At 51.5% G+C, this 20431-nt stretch overlaps 7 protein-coding genes across 7 annotated transcripts; 1 reads left to right on the forward strand and 6 right to left on the reverse strand.

Moving 5' to 3' along the window:
* Positions 1 to 200: 200 nt before the first annotated feature.
* COCVIDRAFT_21957 (hypothetical protein) lies at positions 201 to 1909 on the reverse strand (the record flags this gene model as incomplete). The annotated part of the gene is made up of 2 exons (XM_014706565.1): positions 201 to 1387; positions 1435 to 1909. 2 exons carry the CDS (start codon positions 1907 to 1909, stop codon positions 201 to 203), a joined length of 1662 nt encoding a protein of 553 aa, XP_014562051.1.
* A 729-nt stretch (positions 1910 to 2638) lies between these two features.
* COCVIDRAFT_32974 (hypothetical protein) lies at positions 2639 to 4488 on the reverse strand (the record flags this gene model as incomplete). The annotated part of the gene is made up of 7 exons (XM_014706639.1): positions 2639 to 3498; positions 3554 to 3617; positions 3668 to 3771; positions 3830 to 3964; positions 4026 to 4059; positions 4112 to 4218; positions 4266 to 4488. 7 exons carry the CDS (start codon positions 4486 to 4488, stop codon positions 2639 to 2641), a joined length of 1527 nt encoding a protein of 508 aa, XP_014562125.1.
* A 2077-nt stretch (positions 4489 to 6565) lies between these two features.
* On the forward strand, positions 6566 to 11388 carry COCVIDRAFT_85029 (hypothetical protein; the record flags this gene model as incomplete). The annotated part of the gene is made up of 2 exons (XM_014706640.1): positions 6566 to 11308; positions 11362 to 11388. 2 exons carry the CDS (start codon positions 6566 to 6568, stop codon positions 11386 to 11388), a joined length of 4770 nt encoding a protein of 1589 aa, XP_014562126.1.
* Positions 11389 to 11813: 425 nt separating this feature from the next.
* On the reverse strand, positions 11814 to 14378 carry COCVIDRAFT_21960 (hypothetical protein; the record flags this gene model as incomplete). The annotated part of the gene is made up of 1 exon (XM_014706566.1): positions 11814 to 14378. One exon carries the CDS (start codon positions 14376 to 14378, stop codon positions 11814 to 11816), a length of 2565 nt encoding a protein of 854 aa, XP_014562052.1.
* A 406-nt stretch (positions 14379 to 14784) lies between these two features.
* COCVIDRAFT_21961 (hypothetical protein) lies at positions 14785 to 16196 on the reverse strand (the record flags this gene model as incomplete). The annotated part of the gene is made up of 4 exons (XM_014706567.1): positions 14785 to 15209; positions 15262 to 15761; positions 15815 to 16035; positions 16092 to 16196. 4 exons carry the CDS (start codon positions 16194 to 16196, stop codon positions 14785 to 14787), a joined length of 1251 nt encoding a protein of 416 aa, XP_014562053.1.
* A 1129-nt stretch (positions 16197 to 17325) lies between these two features.
* On the reverse strand, positions 17326 to 19056 carry COCVIDRAFT_85008 (hypothetical protein; the record flags this gene model as incomplete). Its single annotated transcript, XM_014706641.1, has 2 exons — positions 17326 to 18745; positions 18986 to 19056. The coding sequence occupies 2 exons, from the start codon at positions 19054 to 19056 to the stop codon at positions 17326 to 17328; spliced, it is 1491 nt and encodes a 496-aa protein (XP_014562127.1).
* Positions 19057 to 19711: 655 nt separating this feature from the next.
* On the reverse strand, positions 19712 to 20065 carry COCVIDRAFT_11412 (hypothetical protein; the record flags this gene model as incomplete). Its single annotated transcript, XM_014706544.1, has 1 exon — positions 19712 to 20065. One exon carries the CDS (start codon positions 20063 to 20065, stop codon positions 19712 to 19714), a length of 354 nt encoding a protein of 117 aa, XP_014562030.1.
* Positions 20066 to 20431: the final 366 nt, after the last annotated feature.

Here is a 20431-nt window from a genome sequence, read left to right on the forward strand (position 1 = left end):
GAAATTACTTCTGACTTCTCCTTTGTCGTTGAGAGATGGAGTGGAATGTGGCTTTGCACTTGATCTGTTGAGGATACTTTAGTAGTATTGACAAGAAAGAAAGACAGAGACGGAACAAACTGATTCCACACTCCCAAGTCAATTCAATTAAAAAAAAGCTAGAGGAAAAAAAATCCGGTTCCAACATAATATCTCACAAGCTACCCCTGTCCACCTTCCAAATCCCCACTCTCCGCTAACCCCCCATCCTCATTCCTATCCCACTCACAAGCATCCACCCTCGTAGCCCTACAAGGAACACACGCACTGCCATCCCCAAGACTAAGGCAATCATCTACGCCCATGCCTCTCCTTTGACACGTCTTGCAAACCCTCAACTTCTTCCCCTTCTTAAGCTCATTCCTCCAACTCTCATCATCCATGATGCGGTAATTGATACCATTGAAGCGCCAAAAGTCGTTGCTGTCATACATGACCTCTTCCACTGGCAACTCCTCACCATACATGTACGGCGGAATGAAAGATCTGCCGCTGCGGAAGCACTCGCGCGAGACGATGAAGCGCGATCTGGGGCTGTAGGATTTGAGCATCGAGGCAATCTTGTATGTGGATGGGCGGTCGAAGAAGAGGGTGCTGAGAAGGTGGGATTGGTCGGCTGAGCTGGTCATTTCGACGAGCCGGAAGAAGGAGTGGTCTGAGAACTTGAGATGTAGGGTGAAATCGTCTGCTAGGGTGCGAGGCAGGCAGTCGGTTGTGAGCGAGGTGAGTGAGCGGAAGACGATTGCGGAGAGAGAGCGCAGGTCGTGCGCAGCGTTGTTGGAAATAGCCGCGTCGAACATTTTGAGGGATTTCAAGCCTGGAGGGAAACCATCGATGCGGAGATAATAGTAGAGGTGTGACTCGAAGCCTAGTTCGAGATGCTCGAGGTTTACAAGCGAGCGTAGCTTTGCTGCGCCTTCTGGATCGGTTTCGCGGGGAGTCAGGTGACCAAGATGGCCTCCGCAATGTGTTAGACGCCGTAGAGAGTCGGCTTGTCTTTGTAGTGCGGTTAGAAATAGCTTCGAAGATGTGCGGTTTTCTGAAACCATAGACGGCTGACATCCCTCAAAGGCGTGTAGTCGTTCACCGATCGATAGCTCCTTCAGAGCCTTTGGAAGACTCAGAACTGCATCTAGAAAAAACACATCGACGTTACATTCGATGAGTGTTAGTGACTGGAGCGGCGTAGTTTTGGCTTCCTTTTCAGAAACCTCAAACGGCGCCCCGATTTTGTTGTCGAAGTTCAAACACGACAATGTAATGTTGCGTAATGTTGGATGTCTAAACATGGCTGTTGCCCGACCAAGAGTGAACTTGTTATCTCCTGAGCCATGCGCATGCAGTGTTACTATCGCGAGTCAGTCTCATTCTATTCGTACCAGAGTCTGAACATACATGATTGTAGCATAGGCAACGCTCTTTGCATATCCATCCGCGGATACACGGCACTAGCCAATAAGTTTGAGTAATCAATCCTCGAGTACCCGTCGAAGTAGATATTGCCTTGCTGCCATTCTGAATTGTTTGGGCAAGGGCTCTCAATATGCAGGTGTCTCAACCTACTCATCAAGCCTACGAAGTGATTTAGTTCCTCTATCCCCTCGCGATATTCGTCCTGATATCGAATGGCAAGGCTTTGGATACAATCCAGTCGCTCGTCTCGGCCGTCAAGTGCTTTAGCAATCCTCCGTGCGTGTTCGCCTTTGAGCACCTGGAGATCACGCCAAATGTACGGCTCAACAAGACCCTGGAGTCTCGTACACGTCGCAGCAAGATTGCACAGTGCATCCCGGGCATTGATATGATCGATAATATTGAGAAGAAGTTCATCGACAAGCTGCAAAAGTCCGCTCTTTGCTGGCCCAAGCATAGTGATACCAGGTTCGTGGCGTGCTCTCCTAAAGGTATAACCCGAATGACGCGTTTTGCGTTTTTTGGCTCCAGCAAAAGATATGCTTGGCATTCAGCGATGTGCAGTCAAGATATCGGAGATGTGGAGATACTGGGATAATTCTGTAGATTGCGATCGGATTAGCATCTGTGGCTGTATGAACGTTGATTGTTTGGGCCAACGAGGAAAGCCTTTGGATGATGTCAGATAACAGCTAGTCCCAGAAGGGCCATAAGTGGCACGTGAGCATAGTAGTGCATCGCTTAGTCTCTCGGTCGAACGAAATATTCGGATGGAGCTCCACAGATCATAATACGGTGGAACTAGGTTCTAGTATTATAGCGAGACATGTTTTCTGAGGCATTAATGTAGAAGTAAAGTATAGGATTTGTATTACAATCAAATAGCGTTTTGTGATTACATTCTAGTGAAGGCGGCTGAGTGTAAATGACAGCCTTGTTTGGCTAAGGACTGTTTTCATCTGAGTATTTCGGTCGACCCAAAGTTAAGGTGAGGGGCTCATAGTTTGTGCATTACCCACGCAGGATCAGTAAGCAGCAAAATTGCAAGTCATCAAGCACAAATAGCCTCGAAGAAGACGAGCTTTAATCTTATATTGTCATGATAGATGAATTTAACAACACAACTAGTATATAGTAACCAAATCTAGACAGCAAGCGCAATACTTCTGGTGCGCACTGACAAGCTCTAAGTCGTGTACAGATACCTTGGGTTGTCTTCTCCCATTTCTTCAATTTCCTCTTCAGTCTTGCCCTCGATTCTCCAGTCTTCTTGACCAGAAAGCTTCCTCTTGTTCTTCATGCGCAGGTACAAATGCAATGACGTGTAGATGGTAATGCCTAGTGCCAGCAACCCAATAGTAGCACCGTATCCGGGCCGGTATGTAGGGGCCGTGCTACCTTTGTACAAGAACGGCGATGCAATACCAGCACAGTTTCCAATGGTGATTTGCATGCCACTGGCAAAAGCCCGCTTTCCGTATCGGGGGTTGTTGACAGCAACCCAGGAAAAGGCGAGTCCGGTTGCGACCCATAGACCGAGGGCTACGACAAAACAGCCGGCGAAACTCAGACCAAGGCCTTGGTTTGCAATGAGGAAAATGTATCCAAGCATGCTCACAGAGAGTCCGGCAATGCAGAAGAGACCTCTTTGCTGTGTCTTGTCGCTGTAGTATGCTCCAGTGACGTAGGTTATGAAACCAACAACGTATACTGGAATCGTAAGGGCCTGAACCACTTGACGGGACCAGCCACCTCCAAGCCCATTGATGATGGTTGGGAGGAACACTGAGAAACTATAGAGCATGCCGAGTCCGACGAACTGAGCGACAGCAAAGGCATACACCTTCCAGTCCTTGATGCCCTTTATGACGTCTTCCTTTTGAAGCTCTTGACCCGATACCGTTTGGCCGACTTCCCTCATTCGCAGCCGTAGCAAGATTCGTCGGTCGTCTTCGGTCAGGAAAGTGGCGGTTTCCGGACTATTGGGGAGAATCCAAGGCACGGGAAGAGCGCTCACTACGGTAAGAATGCCAATGATTAGAATAACTGTGAAAGGTTGTGTTAGCAGGCATCACGGAGTATAATTTTGGTACAGACGTACTCCATCGCCATCCTCTCCATCCAGCTGTACCGTCCATTTCGCCGATAGCGTAGGCGACCAGTCCCTGAAAACCATCAGAACAGTTGACACATATCTTGCAGATATTGTACTTACACCCAGTCCTCCGGCTATAGCAGAGGTACCGTAGAACAAAGCTTGCCTGAGAGACACGTTCCTTCTGTTGTAGAACATTGACAGGTAGAGTATAACTCCAGGAACTATAGACAAAGTAAGTGGGATGGGGACGTATGGATGTTGGACATGACTGATACTTACATAGTCCTGCTTCAAACATTCCTAGGAGAAGTCTGCAAGCGATCAAGGCAGCATAGTTGTTGACAAAAGCGGTAAAAGTGGACACTATTCCCCACAGAAACATGAGTCCTGCGAGGTATCGTGCAGGTTTCATCCCTTTTCGTTGAGAAGAAGAGCATTAGTATATGTTTACACGCAATTGGTGTACGCGACTCACTCTTGATGATCATGTTACTGGGCGTCTCGAAGAGCTATTGACGGTAAGCGTATGGAAATGAAGTCAACATTTGGCGTGTGACTTACGACATAGGTAACGAACAAGATAGAGACTGCGAGCTGGAATTGATCGCTGGCTGGGTCCATGTTGAGATCTTCCTCCAAACCATAGAGACGAGCATTTCCAATATTGACTGATGGCTTGTTAGAGGAGCCCCATTACGACCAGATCTGTACACACCTCGATCCATGAAATTCATCAAGTAAATCCAACATAGCATTGGCACAATGCGAACATCCAGCTTTCTCAGTACTCTCGCCTCAGTAGCCGCATCGATTTCGTCTTCCACCCCGGAACTTTCGATATCCTCAACCTTTGTGGGTGGAGTCATCGATGAATCGGAGCCTTTTTCATCGATGAAGCCCGACGCTTGATGCGCCGTTTCCTGTGGTTGTGTAGCCATTTTTCTAACACAGCAAATTAGTGCTGGAGGATTTAGGAGATGGAAAGAAGGCTGCGCCAGCAAAGAGGTTCTGGTATAGCAATCGCCGACAGTATCATAGACTGGATCCAGACTTTATAATCCAGCCCCCCGGGATAGGCAGATCCAACCCCGTGGGGTAACGAGATATGCCACGGCCTTGGTATCGCACAGATACGCCGTTGGTCCATCAAGATTGCAAGGCAAAGAGCATTTTGAATCCCCATGTGGAAACTGCCGATGACCGTTCGGCCGGCGTGGCGTGCTTGGAAATTCTACACGTTTGCATTTCCAAGCTTCAATCATTCTTGGATGGCTGACCGCAAGACGGCTTGGGCGCCATGGTTATCCGTCCAAGATTGCCAACCCCTTGGACTTCACGTGATGACGGCAGGATGAGGAGTAGATTGACCCCACAGATCAGAACCATTGCTGGGTCAGATACTTAGTTACATAACCTCTTACCCTCATCTGTGCTTTTCGAAGTACTAGGAGGACAATTTGTGTCTGGATAGAGGTCTGCGTTGAAGTGATGAAGTAAGATGCAAATTCCGTGCTTACCATATACTTCCTAGAAGCAGACTAGCAAAGATACTTTCCACAAAATCTCAGAAACTGTAATTTGCTACGACGTTAGATGAACAACAAGTATGCTACCCCCGGACACGATGTACACACCCTGTTAATGCTGTTGTGATGATCAGTCCAAGACGCCAAATTCTTAGCCTACGTGAGTCCACATCTTGGCATGAGGCATGCACGAACAATACAAAGAGTCGACTTGGGGACTTTGACCCGGTTGTAGGGACAAACCTTTGATAGCGATGAGCGAATAGTTTGCGACTGTAAGAAAAAAGTGGAGATTGGGACCAACACAGCTGCAAAGGTTCGCCATACCGCGTTACATAACGCGGTCATTGTGATGTTTGGCTGAGATGCTTGCCGAGCCGGGTCAGCCGGTGTATTACACAGTAAAACTGAGGCGTCCAGTACAAGAAGTGCTGATTCGCTGACCAAGAATCAGGACGCTTCGCCGACACAGTGTTTTGTGCTGGCTCTTGGATGGATGCTTGGTTGCACTGCCTGCTATTACATCCTCGGGTCATAGCATGGATGTTGTGAGGGGCGGACAAATGGAAGTGACATTAGGCCAAGAGACTGGAGTGCGGCTGAGCACCTTGGCTGATAGGTATTTGATGGTCTCGCAGATGATTGTTGTTGGCGACACGGCTGAAGTTGGAATGTATGGTTAGTGGGAGAGGAGAGGAGAGAAGAGGCACGAAGGATGGATGCATCTGCTGCATTATTGCTTAGTCACCATACCTCGTTACTGCAACGATCTTATCTCGTTAAGCTGAAGATGAATTATCCACCTAGCTTTGCGCGATGGGATTTCTTACTAACTGAGTGCTTTTGTTGATTTACGCCCATGAGGAAGTAAGCTCTTCAATACTATGGACATGCGCTACCAATACTGTTGATCCTTCTGGAACCATATCCAAAAATTTCAAAGAAAACCGTCCTGCTTCGATATCTCGCCATTGTCTTGGTTGAGGAATACATTGGTAAACTAAACAAAAAGCGGGGATTCGTGTTCGGTATGACAGGAACGTGGCTAGTTTGCTCCTAGACGAAGCTGTTCCTCACAACACAAACGGGCGCTATGCAGAGCACGAGGATGGGCGCATTGTGTTTGCGTTCAGCGCGGTCCCGAGTGCATCCAAGCATCGGAGTCGTACTGTGTGTTGACTGTGGTTGCTGGAGATGGCGTGGGGCTGCCCCGCGAGTTTGCTACGGGTCCGGTAACGGCGGCGGCGACGGCGACGGCGGTCAGCTCAGCCATAGTAGGTAGCGTCACGCCTCCAACGACGCAGGGACTTTCAAAATGTGTAAATCTCGCCTTGACTCACACGGACGCGTTCAATTACAGGCAATGTGTTAAGAGACGGGCCTTTTCTTTCCTTCGTCAATTGACCTTTTCTTTTTTTCAAAAAAATAACCCTCCGTTTCTTCTCACGCCGCTCTGCCCGCAGTGTGACTCGCAGCCAGACAGCCCACCATGGCGAGCAACGGCGGTGAGCCGACCAAGGTCAACATCCTGGGCAAAGACTCCATTGTTGTCGGCCATGACATATGGAGAGACTACATTGCCCAGGACTTGCTCCAGAATATTCCCTCGTCGACGTACGTCCTCATCACCGACACAAACATCGGCCCTCTTTACATCGAAACGTTCGAAACCGCCTTCCAAAATGCCAGCTCCTCGCTTCCCTCTCCACCACGTTTCCTCACCTACCAAATATCGCCCGGCGAGACTTCCAAGTCACGACACACAAAAGCTGCAGTAGAAGACTGGCTGCTTGCTCAGGGATGTGTGCGCGACACCGTCATAATAGCCCTTGGCGGTGGTGTCATTGGCGACATGATCGGCTACGTTGCAGCGACATACATGCGCGGCATCAAGTTTGTCAATGTCCCTACGACGCTTCTGTCAATGGTAGATTCGAGCATAGGCGGAAAGACAGCCATTGATGTGCCTGCAGGGAAAAACTTGGTTGGCGCTTTCTGGCAGCCAGAGAGAATCTACATTGACCTGCGCTTTCTCGAGTCGCTGCCCAAGCGCGAGGTCATCAACGGCATGGCCGAGGTCATCAAGACAGCCGCCATCTGGAACGAAGAGGAATTCACCACCCTCGAAGGCAATGCAAACGACATCTTGGCTGCCATTGATCAGAAGCCTGTAGACGGGCGCAGAAACTTTGACGAGATAGCAAGCATCCTCAAACGCATAGTGCTAGGCTCAGTCCGAGTAAAGGCCGAAGTCGTCTCTGCAGATGAGCGAGAAGGCGGTTTGCGCAACCTGCTGAACTTTGGCCACTCCATCGGCCATGCTTATGAGGCCATTCTCACCCCTCAGATTCTCCATGGCGAGTGCGTTGCGATAGGAATGGTCAAGGAAGCCGAGTTGGCACGTTATCTTGGCGTCCTGGATCCTTCTGCAGTCGCCCGCTTGACCAAATGCATTGCAAGCTACGGACTGCCTACATCGCTGGCCGACAAGACTGTGCGAAAACGGTCGGCGAACAAGCCATGCCCAGTTGATGACCTTATCAAGATCATGGCTGTAGACAAGAAGAATGCTGGTAAAACTAAGAAAATCGTGCTTCTCTCAGGCATCGGGAGGACCCATGAGAAAAAGGCTAGCTCTGTCGAGGACCGCGATATTAAGATCGCACTCTCACCAAGCATATCGGTGCACCCTGGCGTCCCGTCCGACCTGAACGTGACATGTACACCTCCTGGATCAAAGAGCATCTCCAACCGTGTCCTTGTACTTGCTGCGCTCGGAACGGGCTCATGCCGCATTACCAACCTGCTACACTCAGATGACACGCAGGTGATGTTGGATGCGCTTGCAAAAATGCAGGGCGCAACCTTTGCATGGGAAAACGACGGCAAGGAGCTGGTAGTGACCGGAAACGGCGGTAACCTCAAGGCATCAAGCAACGAACTCTACCTGGGAAACGCTGGTACAGCAGCGCGTTTCTTGACCTCAGTGACTGCCCTTTGCCAGCCTACGGATGGCGTCACCTCGACTATTGTCACTGGTAATGCTCGTATGAAGGAGCGACCCATTGGTCCTCTTGTAAAATCGCTCCGCACTATGGGTGTTGAAATTGACTACCAGGAGAACGAAGGCAGCCTCCCGCTCCGAATCTCAGCCTGTGGCGGTTTCGGCTCTGATTCCTTCACAGGCGAAATCGAGCTTACCGCAAATGTGTCTTCACAATACGTCTCTTCAATCCTGTTGAGTGCCCCATACTCTAAGAAGCCCGTTACACTCCGCCTGGTTGGTGGCAAGGTCATCTCACAGCCATACATCGACATGACTATTGCGATGATGGCTTCTTTCGGAGTGCAGGTTGAACGATCCGAGAGCGACCCCAACACCTATCACATTCCCAACAAGCCATACACCAACCCATCGGAATATGAGGTTGAAAGCGATGCTAGCTCAGCTACTTACCCGCTCGCTATCGCAGCCATCACCGGCACCACGTGCACAGTTCCCAATATCGGTTCTGGCTCCTTGCAAGGTGATGCTCGATTCGCCGTCGAGGTCCTGAAGCCCATGGGCTGCACTGTTGAACAGTCCAAGACATCGACAACTGTCACCGGCCCACCACGCGGTCAACTCAAGGCTGTCAAGGAAATCGACATGGAGCCAATGACGGATGCATTCCTTACAGCATCTGTTCTAGCTGCGGTAGCATCTTCAAACGGCTCTAGTGTCACTACCCGCATCTATGGTATCGCGAACCAGCGTGTCAAGGAGTGCAATCGTATCCAAGCCATGGAAGACGAGTTGGCCAAATTTGGCGTGACTTGCAGACAGTTTGACGATGGTATTGAGGTTGATGGAAAGGCCTACGAGCTTGATGCCCCCAAGGTTGGCATTCACTGTTACGATGATCATCGTGTTGCCATGAGCTTTGCCGTTCTCTCATTAGTTGCACCTGCGCCTGTGCTCATTCTCGAAAAAGAGTGCACAGGAAAGACATGGCCAGGGTACTGGGATAGCCTGAACCAGGTCTTCAAAGCCAAGCTCGAGGGTGTAGAGCTGGCGCCAAAGACCAGCACACGCAAGGCTGCGTCAAAGGTCTATCAGCGATCCATCTTCGTCATCGGGATGCGAGGCGCTGGTAAGACAACCATGGGTAGCTGGGCGGCACGCGCTCTTGGATGGCCTTTGATCGATCTGGACACCGCTCTTGAGCAACATGTTGGCATGACGATTCCCGAACTCATCAAGGAGCAAGGCTGGGAAGGCTTCCGAAGCGAAGAGCTTAAACTCTTGGAGAGGGTTGGTAAAGAGAAGCCCAACGGACATGTCTTCGCTTGTGGTGGGGGGATAGTCGAGACACCAGCGGCTCGCAAGCTACTCATCGACTACCACAAGAGCGGCGGTATCGTTCTTCTGATCTCACGAGACATCAACAAGGTCATCTCTTTTCTTCAGATTGATAAAACAAGGCCAGCATACGTCGACGACATTATGGGCGTCTGGCTTCGACGTAAGGGTTGGTACGAAGAATGCAGCAACTACCGCTTTCATAGCCAGGCTGCTGGGCTGAACGATGTCCCTCAAGCACAGGCAGAGATGGCACGTTTCCTAAACGTAATCACAGGCAGGGTATCAGTTTTGGAGGGGTTCAAGAAGAGAAAGCACTCTTTCTTTGTCTGCCTTTCTGCGCCGCGACTCGAGTCTTGGATCAAAACGCTACCTGCAATCGTAGTCGGTTCGGATGCTGTCGAGCTGAGGATTGATCTGCTTGAGGATCCGGAAGGTCAACCAGGCCTACCAACACCAGACTTTGTCATTGAGCAACTCACCATTCTACGCACAGTCACCTCGATTCCAGTCATCTTTACTTTGAGAACACAGGCGCAGGGTGGTAAATTCCCGGACAGAGCATATGACGAGGCTCTTACACTTTATCGAACGGCATTGCGACTGGGATGTGAGTTTGTTGATCTGGAGTTGACCATGCCCGAGCATGTGCTACAGGAGATATCGGAGAGTCGCGGTTTCTCCGAGATCATCGCAAGTCATCATGACCCGAAGGGCGAGTTGAACTGGAAGAACGGCTCTTGGATATCACAGTACAACCGTGCCCTCCAGTACGGTACTGTCATCAAGCTGGTCGGCGTCGCCAAGTCGCTGGAAGACAACTTTGCGCTCGCAGAGTTCAAGAGCTGGGCGCAAACAGCCCATCCTACGCCTTTGATTGCCATAAACATGGGAGAAAAGGGCAAGATGAGCAGGATATTGAACGGCTTCATGACTCCTGTATCGCACCCTCAGCTTCCTTCTGCAACTGCACCAGGACAGCTTTCAGCGGTAGATATTCGTCGTGGCCTTTCTTTGATGGGTGAGATTCCGACAAAGCAGTTTTACATTTTCGGTTCTCCCATTGCGCAAAGTCCCAGCCCACGTCTGCACAACACTCTCTTCCGTGAGACTGGACTGCCTCACATCTACAGTCGCCACGAGACCACAGATGTAAACTCGTTCCGCGACATCATCCGCACACCAGATTTTGGCGGTGCCAGTGTCACTATTCCTCTGAAGCAGGACGTCATACCTCTGCTTGACGGAGTCGGCCCAGAAGTGGAAGTAATTGGCGCCGTCAACACTATCGTTCCCGAAGTCTCCATCGACGAGACTACCGGCAAGGAGGTAACCCGGCTCATTGGCCGCAACACAGACTACCTAGGCATGGTCCTCATCCTACGCAATGCCGGTGCCCAAGGAAGCGGCTCTGCCCTCGTCATCGGTGGTGGTGGCACAAGCCGCGCAGCCATCTACGCCCTGAAAGAAATGGGCTACAGTCCCATCTACCTCCTCGGCCGCAACCCCGCCAAGATGGAAACTCTCAAGAACGCCTTTTCAGCAGAATACAATGTCCACGTCTTGAACTCGCCAGATGACGTCGCCGCCCTCGACGCCGCGCCTCAGGCCGCTATCGGCACTATTCCCGCCGACCAACCCATCGATATTGCCATCCGCGAGACGCTGTGCTCGCTGTTTGAAAAGGGTAAGGCATCGGTTAGGGATATCGATGTGGGAGGTGAGAGGATTCTGCTTGAGATGGCGTACAAACCATCTGTTACTGCACTTATCCAGCTTGCCATGGACAACGGGTGGAAGACGGTGAATGGGCTTGAGGTTTTGGTTGGGCAGGGTGTGAATCAGTTTGAGTACTGGACCGGCGTAAGGCCATTGTATGAGGTTGCGAGGGTAAGCTGTGTGCTTGTTTGATTATGGTGATGAGTAGGGCTGACGCGAAGCAGGATGCTGTTATTAACCAGACGGATTGAGTGATGTGTTTGACGAAGTTTTCGCGTGCCGATGGGGAGTAGGATTAACGGTGTGCTGATGATGTTGTATTCTGACATGCTCAACGATAAAAGTAACTACGACACTAACGAATAAAACGTTTACATGTTACATCCTTTGACAATGTATCTGCTCGTGATGTTGTCTTAAATACAATAGTTACACCAACCCAAAAGCAAGTATAAAATAAAATTTATACAATTGAAAAACATGACCACCCTCTCCCATAATGAATCTCTCAAACTCCAACAAACCATCCCACCCAAATGTGTATACAAGTTGAAAGGAAAGCGCCCCTTCCATATCACCCCAGTTATCCTCCCTCATCTCTCCAACGCCCCCTAAACCACCCAACTCCCGATTCTCCTTTTTCTTCCCTGCACCGAAAACAACAACAACAACAACCTCAACCCCTCACTCCCCTTCTCCCCTTCCTCGCCTCCAACAAATCCCGAACCCGATTCCCACCAGCCGTGACGACAACGCCCCTCGCCGCATCCTCTGCAATCTTCTCGTCAATCGCCCTGTCGAGGCTGTGTAGGATGGTTTTGCTGGGTGTGCGGAGGGCGTTGCGGTCGGTATCTTGCGGAGCCAGATACTGTTCTGTATGCTGTTGTTCGGATGAGGAGGAAGAAGAAGAAGAAGAAGGAGGAGGGGCGGGAACGGGGATGAATAGGGTTGCGGGACGGCGGCGGCGGGGTCGGGTTGGGGATGCGAGTGAGGGTAAAGGGGGAGTTGGGGCGGGGAGGAGGAAGAGGGTTGGGGGAGTTGTGGAGGGGGTTGTGGATTCTTGCTGCACTACTACTACTACCACTTTTTTCTCTGGCGATGTTGGAGAGGTTGCCTTTTCGAACTTTGTGGGTGAGCGTCTGGGTAGAGTTGCAGTGCCGTTGTCTGTGCGTGTGGATGCCAATGGTATTTTTTTGGGCGATACTAGGGAGAGAGGACGTGGAGGCTTGGGGGTTGAGGGTTTTTGTTTTAGAGTTGGGATGGAGGCGAGTTTGGGGGGAATGTGGAGGGATAAGGGGCGTTTGGGAGGCGGAGGGGTGGCGAAGGGACTTTCGAGTTTCCAGGGGGAGGTGGAGGGAAGGCGGGTGGTGGGTTGCTTGGTTGAGGTGCGGGTGAGGCGGGGGAGGGTTGAGGCGGTTTTGATAGGTGTGGTGATGGATTTTGTGGGTTTGTGGGATATTGTGCTTGCTGGGCCTTTTGTCTTGCTTGGACTTGCGCTTTTGAGATTTGGTGACTCGGTTGCGGCGGGACGATTATCCTTTGTCTGGGCTGATAGGTATCCGATAGACTGACACCGCGGTATTGTGGACTTGCTAGGGAGCTTTGTCAAGGCCACCTTGTTTGGAGAGTTTGTCTTGATTCTTGGCAGGGACGACATGTTGTAGTTGAACTTTTTGAGTGTTGTAGACCTTCCAACTGTACCTGAGCTACTCGCATCTTGTTGGTCTGTGGATTCGCTGTTCGGTATCGGGAGCAACTCGCTCAAGTTGACAGGTTTGCAGAGTGCCGGGATTGGGATGCTCGAAGTCGTCCTTGCGTTGTCCGTGTCTTTCTCCAGCTCCAATGATATGCTGAGATTCGTCTCTACGTGTTCGTCCTGGCTAGCAGTTTGTGTCTCTGAATTCTCCAGGGTATCCTCGTTCGCATCACTCCACTCAATTTGCTTCCCAGAATCCGCCCTCGTGTCGCGTTGTCGTTTCGTATTCGGACAATAAGAAGACGAATATTGAGATGCCTGTGATTCTTGTGTCTTGTCGGTAAAACAATCCATGCCAGACTCCGATAGGAGTTGAGTGGGCTGCGCCTCAGGTGACGTATTGACAATCTGTTCCAGCCCCTGCAAAGGCAGAATTGAGGACAACTCCTTCTCAAAGTTGAGTCTGGCAGCCACATCCGGTACACATGGAGCATCATCTTCCGAAATTCTCTCATAAGAACCTGACCCCACCAGCTGAAGCTTTTCCGAAGCCTTGCGTAACGGGGTAGGCGTAGGCGAAGCAAGGTTCCTTTCCACACCTGGGGAAAATGGCCAGTCGAAAGCCGGACTAGTGTTGTTGCTTCCGACGTTCGCCGTGAGATCACCAATGTTCTTCGGCTGCAAGTTCACCGGCTTTCGTGTCTTCTTGATTGGCGTAAAGTATTCGCTCGGGTTGGGGATAGCTCGTCTGACGGGTATCGCTGCTGAGTCGTCGTCCATGGTAGCGTCTGCTAGACACCCTGAGAGCATCCGGAGCAAGTGATTGGGATGTGATACTAGATTTCTGGCCAGATCCGGGCTCATATCGACAGATGAGGTGGGCGAGTCTAGCTCAATCGTGCGCTTCACTGGACTGCAAGGCCGTTCGTGGTTGGGTGTTTCCGGTCTGCCCTTTTTCAAAGGAGTCCCGAACGTGGACTTATCAGAACCCTGCTCTCTGGTGCTCCTGTTTCTCGAAAGATCCGACGGCTTTTTTGTTGGAGATCCGGTTCGAAAGTCGTGTTTTGGGGCGGTGGCTTTTGGTGGCGTACTGACAGCGGCTTTCGCAGGGCTCGGCTTCATGGTGATCATCATTTTCAGGGGACTGGTTGACCGCATTTTCGTGGGCGTCGTCAATTCTTTTGCGTTCTCCGCCGTACTGTCCCTGACCCCAGTTGCATCCTTCTTCGGCGAGACCCTACTAGATGAACAATTCATTGGAGGGCGAAAGATGTTCTTCCCTACTTCCAAATCGGCTGGCAATGGGTTATTTCGAACTCTAACAACTATCCTGTGCCCTCCAGTAGGCGTCCGAGGCTGTGGTGTTGCAGACATTGTCGTTTCACGTAGGAATCGTTCGCGAACCAGAGGTGACCTCAGGCTCGACGCCGCGGGACGGGCGCGCTTTTGAGGTGAGAAATACGCACTGTTCTCCGCGGCCAACGGGTCTGTGTTCTCATCTGGTGCGGGGTCTGCTATCGATGTTTGTGCTGTAATCAAGGCCATAGCTGCTCTTGTTGGGACAACCCCCAGAGCAGAGGTTCATATGAATGGGAGCGGTCATCAAGCGGTCTGTTTTTCAACTAGATTGAGCATAGACCGCCGGCGAGGCCAAAGGATGCCTTTGACAGAGTGATCGGAGGGGTTCGAGGGTTCAGTAAACGGCTGTGGCGCTTGTTTGGCCTCAACATGTGTAACAAGCAAACATAGACCCACTTGCGTCACCGTGGAACAAGGGAACCTATGCACGAACTATTGTTTCGGCATTCAAAAATAAACAAACATGTCCTGAGAATTGGTAGATTTGATTTCTACATGGGAATAAGCACTCATCCGTCTATATGCACTCAACATTGGATACGTAGGGTGATCACTCAACCAGGATATCTTGTCCTTGGCCTGCTCCTTGCGTCTATAGCTTTCCCTTCAAACTCGACTTGAGCCTTCGTTCCACTGCGTCCAGGTACTCGTTGGTTGTGACCCAGCTAGCCCTGTCCTTCTTTCCGCACGCTAGCGCCAGATCCTTGGTCATGATCTTGTCAACATCGACCGTGTCGATGCAAGCCTTCTCGAGCGTCTCGGCAAAGACGACAAGTTCAGGGGTGTTGTCGAGCTCGCCACGCTTGGCCAGACCTTGTGTCCAGGCAAAGATGGAGGCAATGGGGTTAGTAGATGTCTCCTTGCCCTTTTGGTGCTCGCGGTAGTGGCGGGTAACGGTACCGTGCGCGGCCTCAGCCTCGAACGTCTTGCCGTCGGGGGTGATGAGTGTGGAAGTCATGAGACCAAGAGAGCCGAAACCCTGAGCGACAATGTCAGATTGGACGTCTCCGTCGTAGTCTGGTGGGGGTTGTTAGCAGATATCCCAGGGTCATGCAGGGCAAATACGTACTCTTCATGGCAATAACGTAGCCACCCTCGCTCTTGATCATCTGAGCGACCATGTCGTCAATCAGACGGTGCTCGTACCAGATCTTGGCGGCCTCAAAGTCCTTCTTATACTGGGTGTCGTAGATTTCTTGGAAAACATCCTTGAACTTTCCGTCGTAGGCCTTAAGAATGGTGTTCTTAGTGCTCATGTACAGAGGCAGCTTCTTGTCGAGCGCCATCTTGAACGAGGCATGTGCGAAGCCCGAGATGGACTCGGTTGTGTTGTACTGGGTCTGAGCGACACCACCCTCTGCAGGGAAGTCGTAGACCTTGATCACCTCGGGCTTGCCGCCCTTTGGTGTGAAGACCATTTCCAAGGTACCCTCACCGGGGATGACACGGTCCTTGGCGCGGTACTGGTCGCCGAAAGCGTGACGGCCAATGATGATGGGCTGCTTCCATCCAGGGACGAGACGAGGGATGGTGGGGATAACAATGGGTGCGCGGAAGACGGTTCCTCCTCTAATGTGCTGTTAGCGAGTTTTGGGGCAATTCGTTGCAAACATGTGACCTACAGATGGTTTCGAATGGTGCCATTGGGCGACAACCACATCTTCTTGAGCTTGAATTCTTCTACACGCTGCTCGTCTGGAGTAATGGTTGCGCACTTGACACCAACTGAGTACTTTTTGATGGCCTCGGCGGCATCGAGCGTGACTTGGTCGTCAGTCTCATCACGGTATGGCAGGCCCAGGTCGTAGTACTTGAGGTCAATGTCGAGGTAAGGGTGGATAAACTGCAGTGGTAAGTATGGTGGGCGCGCATTTTGATTTTCCGTGGTGTTGGTGGTACCTTGTCCTTGATGACCTGCCAGATGATCCTGGTCATCTCATCACCGTCGAGCTCCACGACGGGGTTTTTGACCTTGATCTTCTGGACTGAGGAGGAGGACGCCATTCTGTGCTGTGCGACGAGAGTGTATAGGCTGGCGGGAGTTGTCCTGGCAGTGATTGTTGCTGGTCGTCGCGGGCTCAAAAGTTGGGCCGATGTCGCAGGCGAGCGAGAAGCTAAACAGCGAGTTGCAAAAGCACAAGTCTGGCGACGGGAGAGATGGGCAATTGAAGATGCATGGCGGATAGCCGCGGGGGCAGCAACTGCCGGCCTCATTGCGAATGATGTGTAGGACAAGAAGATAGCCTCGGAATTGCAGCTGCCAGCGCGTTTCAGAAGGTGGTGGTTTCCGGCCGCGGTCTCGAATGGGCAGTCAGAAGGGCGACGATGTTCGGCTGATGGGACGAGCAGCTCTTGCTTAGTCGAAGAGTCGCCTAGCGGGATAACCAGAGCCGAGGGCCACAGCAAGCCGTCGTGCGCTCGTCGCAGAGGCCCAGAGCCCGCTTACATAGTGTCTGGAAACAAGAGGCCCCACGGCTAATACCCCTCTGTCGCATTGCCATTGATTGCGCGGTTTTGATTGCCGTTGCGCGCGGCATGTCATTCAGCGTCGCATGTCACGCGGGGTAGTCGTACATGAAGCTTGGTATGACGCGGGCGGGTGTACGCGGGACCGGGCCCGACATGTGATGGTAAGTAGCACGAGTATGGTAGTAGCAGTGGCAATGGAGTAGTGGTAGATGAACTAGATAATCGCTCCGAGCACCTGTCTGTAACGTGCATACCAAACAAGACCCTTCTCCGCACAATGCGGGGCGTCGCCGTGGTATATGTACGTTCGCATGTATGCACATACACTGCTTGCCTTGTGCCCTGCATCCGGAACCCCTCATCCCGTTTGCGGGCGGGGAAAGTCGAGTAACCCTATCGGACTACTCCTTGTAGGCTTCGGGGCTGCAGTGAAGGACCATGGCAGCCAGATGAACACGTCTTTTTCCTGTCGGCATGTTATACATACTGAACATGTAGAGTGGAAGACACTAACTATACTGGTACTGGAACAAGATTGTATTACATTACGGTCCCATCTCTGCCATTACTACGACTACCTCAAAAAAGAATATCCACAAAAGAAAAGGGGTATCTTTATCATTAGCATCACAGTCGTCACGCCCGGGAGGCATTCCCCCCGCATTCATCCCATCACCCGCCATCTTGCCCTTGCATCCGTCGCATCCCTCCCTTTGTCCGCCGTCACTTCCCCGCCGCCATTTCCCGGCCTATCCTTGCGCCCACCCTCGTCATCCGTCTTCGTGGTCGAGTAACTCGGCACCGGACTGCTTGGCCTCCGAAACAAGCTCGTCACACTATTCGCGCTTGTCCGCTTCGACGAAACAGTCATGTGCGCCATAGACGGCGAGGAAATCGGACGGCCATCAATGTAGAAGCCGCCGTTTCCACCTTGTATAATGGTCTGCGGAACAGCCATGAAGTTGTTGCTTTGTTGAATGTGATTATACGAAACTGGTCGTGCGTCCAGTTTGTCAACTAGACCCGATTCCAAGTCAAAAATCCCGACGCCGTCATTAGTGCTGCGCAAAACTACTGGCGCAAAGTCCTGAAGCCCAATTGCTTCTTCCATCAAATCTGTTCTGGCGTCTTCGGATTGGTGGCTCTTCTTGGGTGGAATCGCCTCGGTCGACATCACCAGACTCATACTTCGTCGCGTTCGGCTTGGGTTGGTGCTGGTGGCATAAGTGCGATTGGTCGTGCCCATCTGCTGGTTCAGTAGCTGTGTTGTTGTGCGGCCTCTTGCTGTGCGAGACGAATGATAAGTCCACGCCGGAGGAGGAGACGCGTCAAACTGCCCAACCTCAAAGAATTCCCTCACGACATTCCATGTAAAGGGCAAATTGGCCACCAGGATCGCTGTCGACGACTCCCGAACATACCACGAGATCCACGTCGCCTTGTATGGATGGGTAAAGGACGAGTAGGCGTTTGCGATACTGGCAATCACGACAAAGAGTCCCAGAGAAAAGATGCCGCATAGGATAATCTTCCTCTTCATCGGTAGTAGCGATCGCACAAGCATCGGCAACGAGATGAAAAGCATGCTCAAGTCCGAAGATATACTGAAGACTGCTTTCGTGATGCGGTGGTTAATTAGCGTCGTACACTGCAGCGAGGTGGTTGGCACCGCGTAGTATGCGGAAAACGGACGACACCAGGCTGAAAAGTAGAGAACCTCTATGACGACAAACCCAATCGCGGTATATACGGCCAGAACCTTGATCGCAATGTTCTCGTAGTGAAGCGCCGTCCGTGTTATGCGGTGGTACATGATCAAAAGACAGGCCTTGCATGACCAGAGCACTGCAATCTGCATCTGCTCTACCACAACTACCAACTTACTTCCATACACCCTTCTCGATAGCTCTTCAGGGCTGAGAGCGCCAAAGTCAAATCCTGGGGGTTCCAGGTTCGAGTGGACTTTTAACCATCTGTTGGAAAACACGAGCAAGACGGTGTAGGCGGCCGTGACAAAGAGGCCCATGATATAATCATCGAATTGGAGCCCTTTGATGGATCGAAATAGGATTTTGCGAGAGATACTGATGCATATCGGTCAGTCGTTGCATACCAGTATTGTGACGTGTTGTGCGAGTTGCAATCAAATATAGATCGACCACGCTAGGAACTCCGAGGCCATATGTCGGCGCACCCGAGCAGAAGCCACCCCCAGCCGTGTTGCTAATGCGGAAAGTTTATTTCCGTTTTCTCGGACATTTATTCAATGTCCCGTGACTACTACCCCAATGTCATGAAACGGAAGAGAGAAAAAAGCCACTTACAGCCTCGCTCCGATCATGCAAACCGCGCATGTGTACCAGATCCATGATTCCTGGTTGAACGGCAATGTCATCGTCGGTTTGAAAAAGGGCGCTTCAAGTGGCTGAGCGCAAATGGTATATCGCTATCCGCCGGGTTGTTTGAACGTGGGAGGACGTATCGGTTGTCGTGAGGTCATAGTGGGCTCTGGTTCGATGAGTAGTGCATCGCATGTACTACAAATATTCTTGTAGTCGGCGCAAAGAACAGCTGGCAAGAGAGAGTGGTGATATTACGTAACGTTCTTGACAAGAATAAAAAAGGAAAGACAGAGAGAGAGAGAGAGGTGAGAGGGAGAGCAAGTGCTGACGACTGGCAGATGTAGAAGCGCGGTGAGGGGCTTAGACCTTATAGCACATGACTGCATGGCAATACTCGATTTGCTCGATTTGATCGTGGTAGGGGAAACCTTACAGCCACTCGTATGCTCACCCATGGCTTATCTGGATCACCTTTGCAAACACGCCAGAAGTTCGGAAATCTTGGTGGGGGATTGCCGTGGATTAACTTCCGGCCATCCTTGCGACCAATCAGCCATGCGCAGTCGTGCCAATATCCCGCTCATTTCTTTTATGCGCCTCTTGGCTCCTCCCGCCCATATCTTCCACTCCGCATCCACGCTGTTTTGAAACTCGCTAGGTCGACGCGATTGGCTTGCTCCAAAACCATGCCATACCTGCAAGGCGCCCTCAATTGGCGTGATGTTGGCTGACTCGAATCGATCCCGCAGTCAAGCCATGGATGGCGTGGCCAGCGACAGCATTGGAGCCCGCAGTCTGGGCTGAGGCGGCTGCGCCCGTGACAACGCTACAACAACCTGATATCTGCACTGCTGGCTGCGGCGCAGAGGTAAAAAACAGCCAGCATTGGTTCCAGTCCACAGGCTTACCAGGGGGTAGACATGACAACAAATGTGTATCGGAAGGTGGCGGGATTTTTGGCTTTCCAAACCTGAAGCCTGTGAAAGGAGGTCGACGTCCCCATCGGCCGCTATCCTCCTTCAACCTGCCTTCGGGCCGTTTCTCCCAACCCGCGCATGCCATTCCCTCGCACAACAGGCACACTAGCTAACGTTTTCCTGGTTTCAGACACTGCCTTTGCGCAGATCGCACCGGCTTGTCCTTGTGCTCCCACGTCCCCCCTGTCCCCTTTTATCCCATACATGCCACCCTACTGCTACATTGTGCTTACACTTCTAGATTAGAAAGAATAAGGCCTGGGCTAGGCCGCAACAACATTCTCCGCAGGAATGGTAGCCTTGTCGGCCAATATTGTTCCAACGCCAGCGACATGCGACTCTCTGCCAACCAAGGCAATCCTGCAACAAGGATAAACACAGCTGAATGCGCCTCCCAAGCTGCCCCAACCACAACCTTCGCCGTGACTTGTGCACACAACGTTGCCTATCC

Source organism: Bipolaris victoriae (genome assembly GCF_000527765.1).
Source record: "Bipolaris victoriae FI3 unplaced genomic scaffold scaffold_2, whole genome shotgun sequence".
Taxonomy (NCBI): Eukaryota; Fungi; Ascomycota; class Dothideomycetes; order Pleosporales; family Pleosporaceae; genus Bipolaris; species Bipolaris victoriae.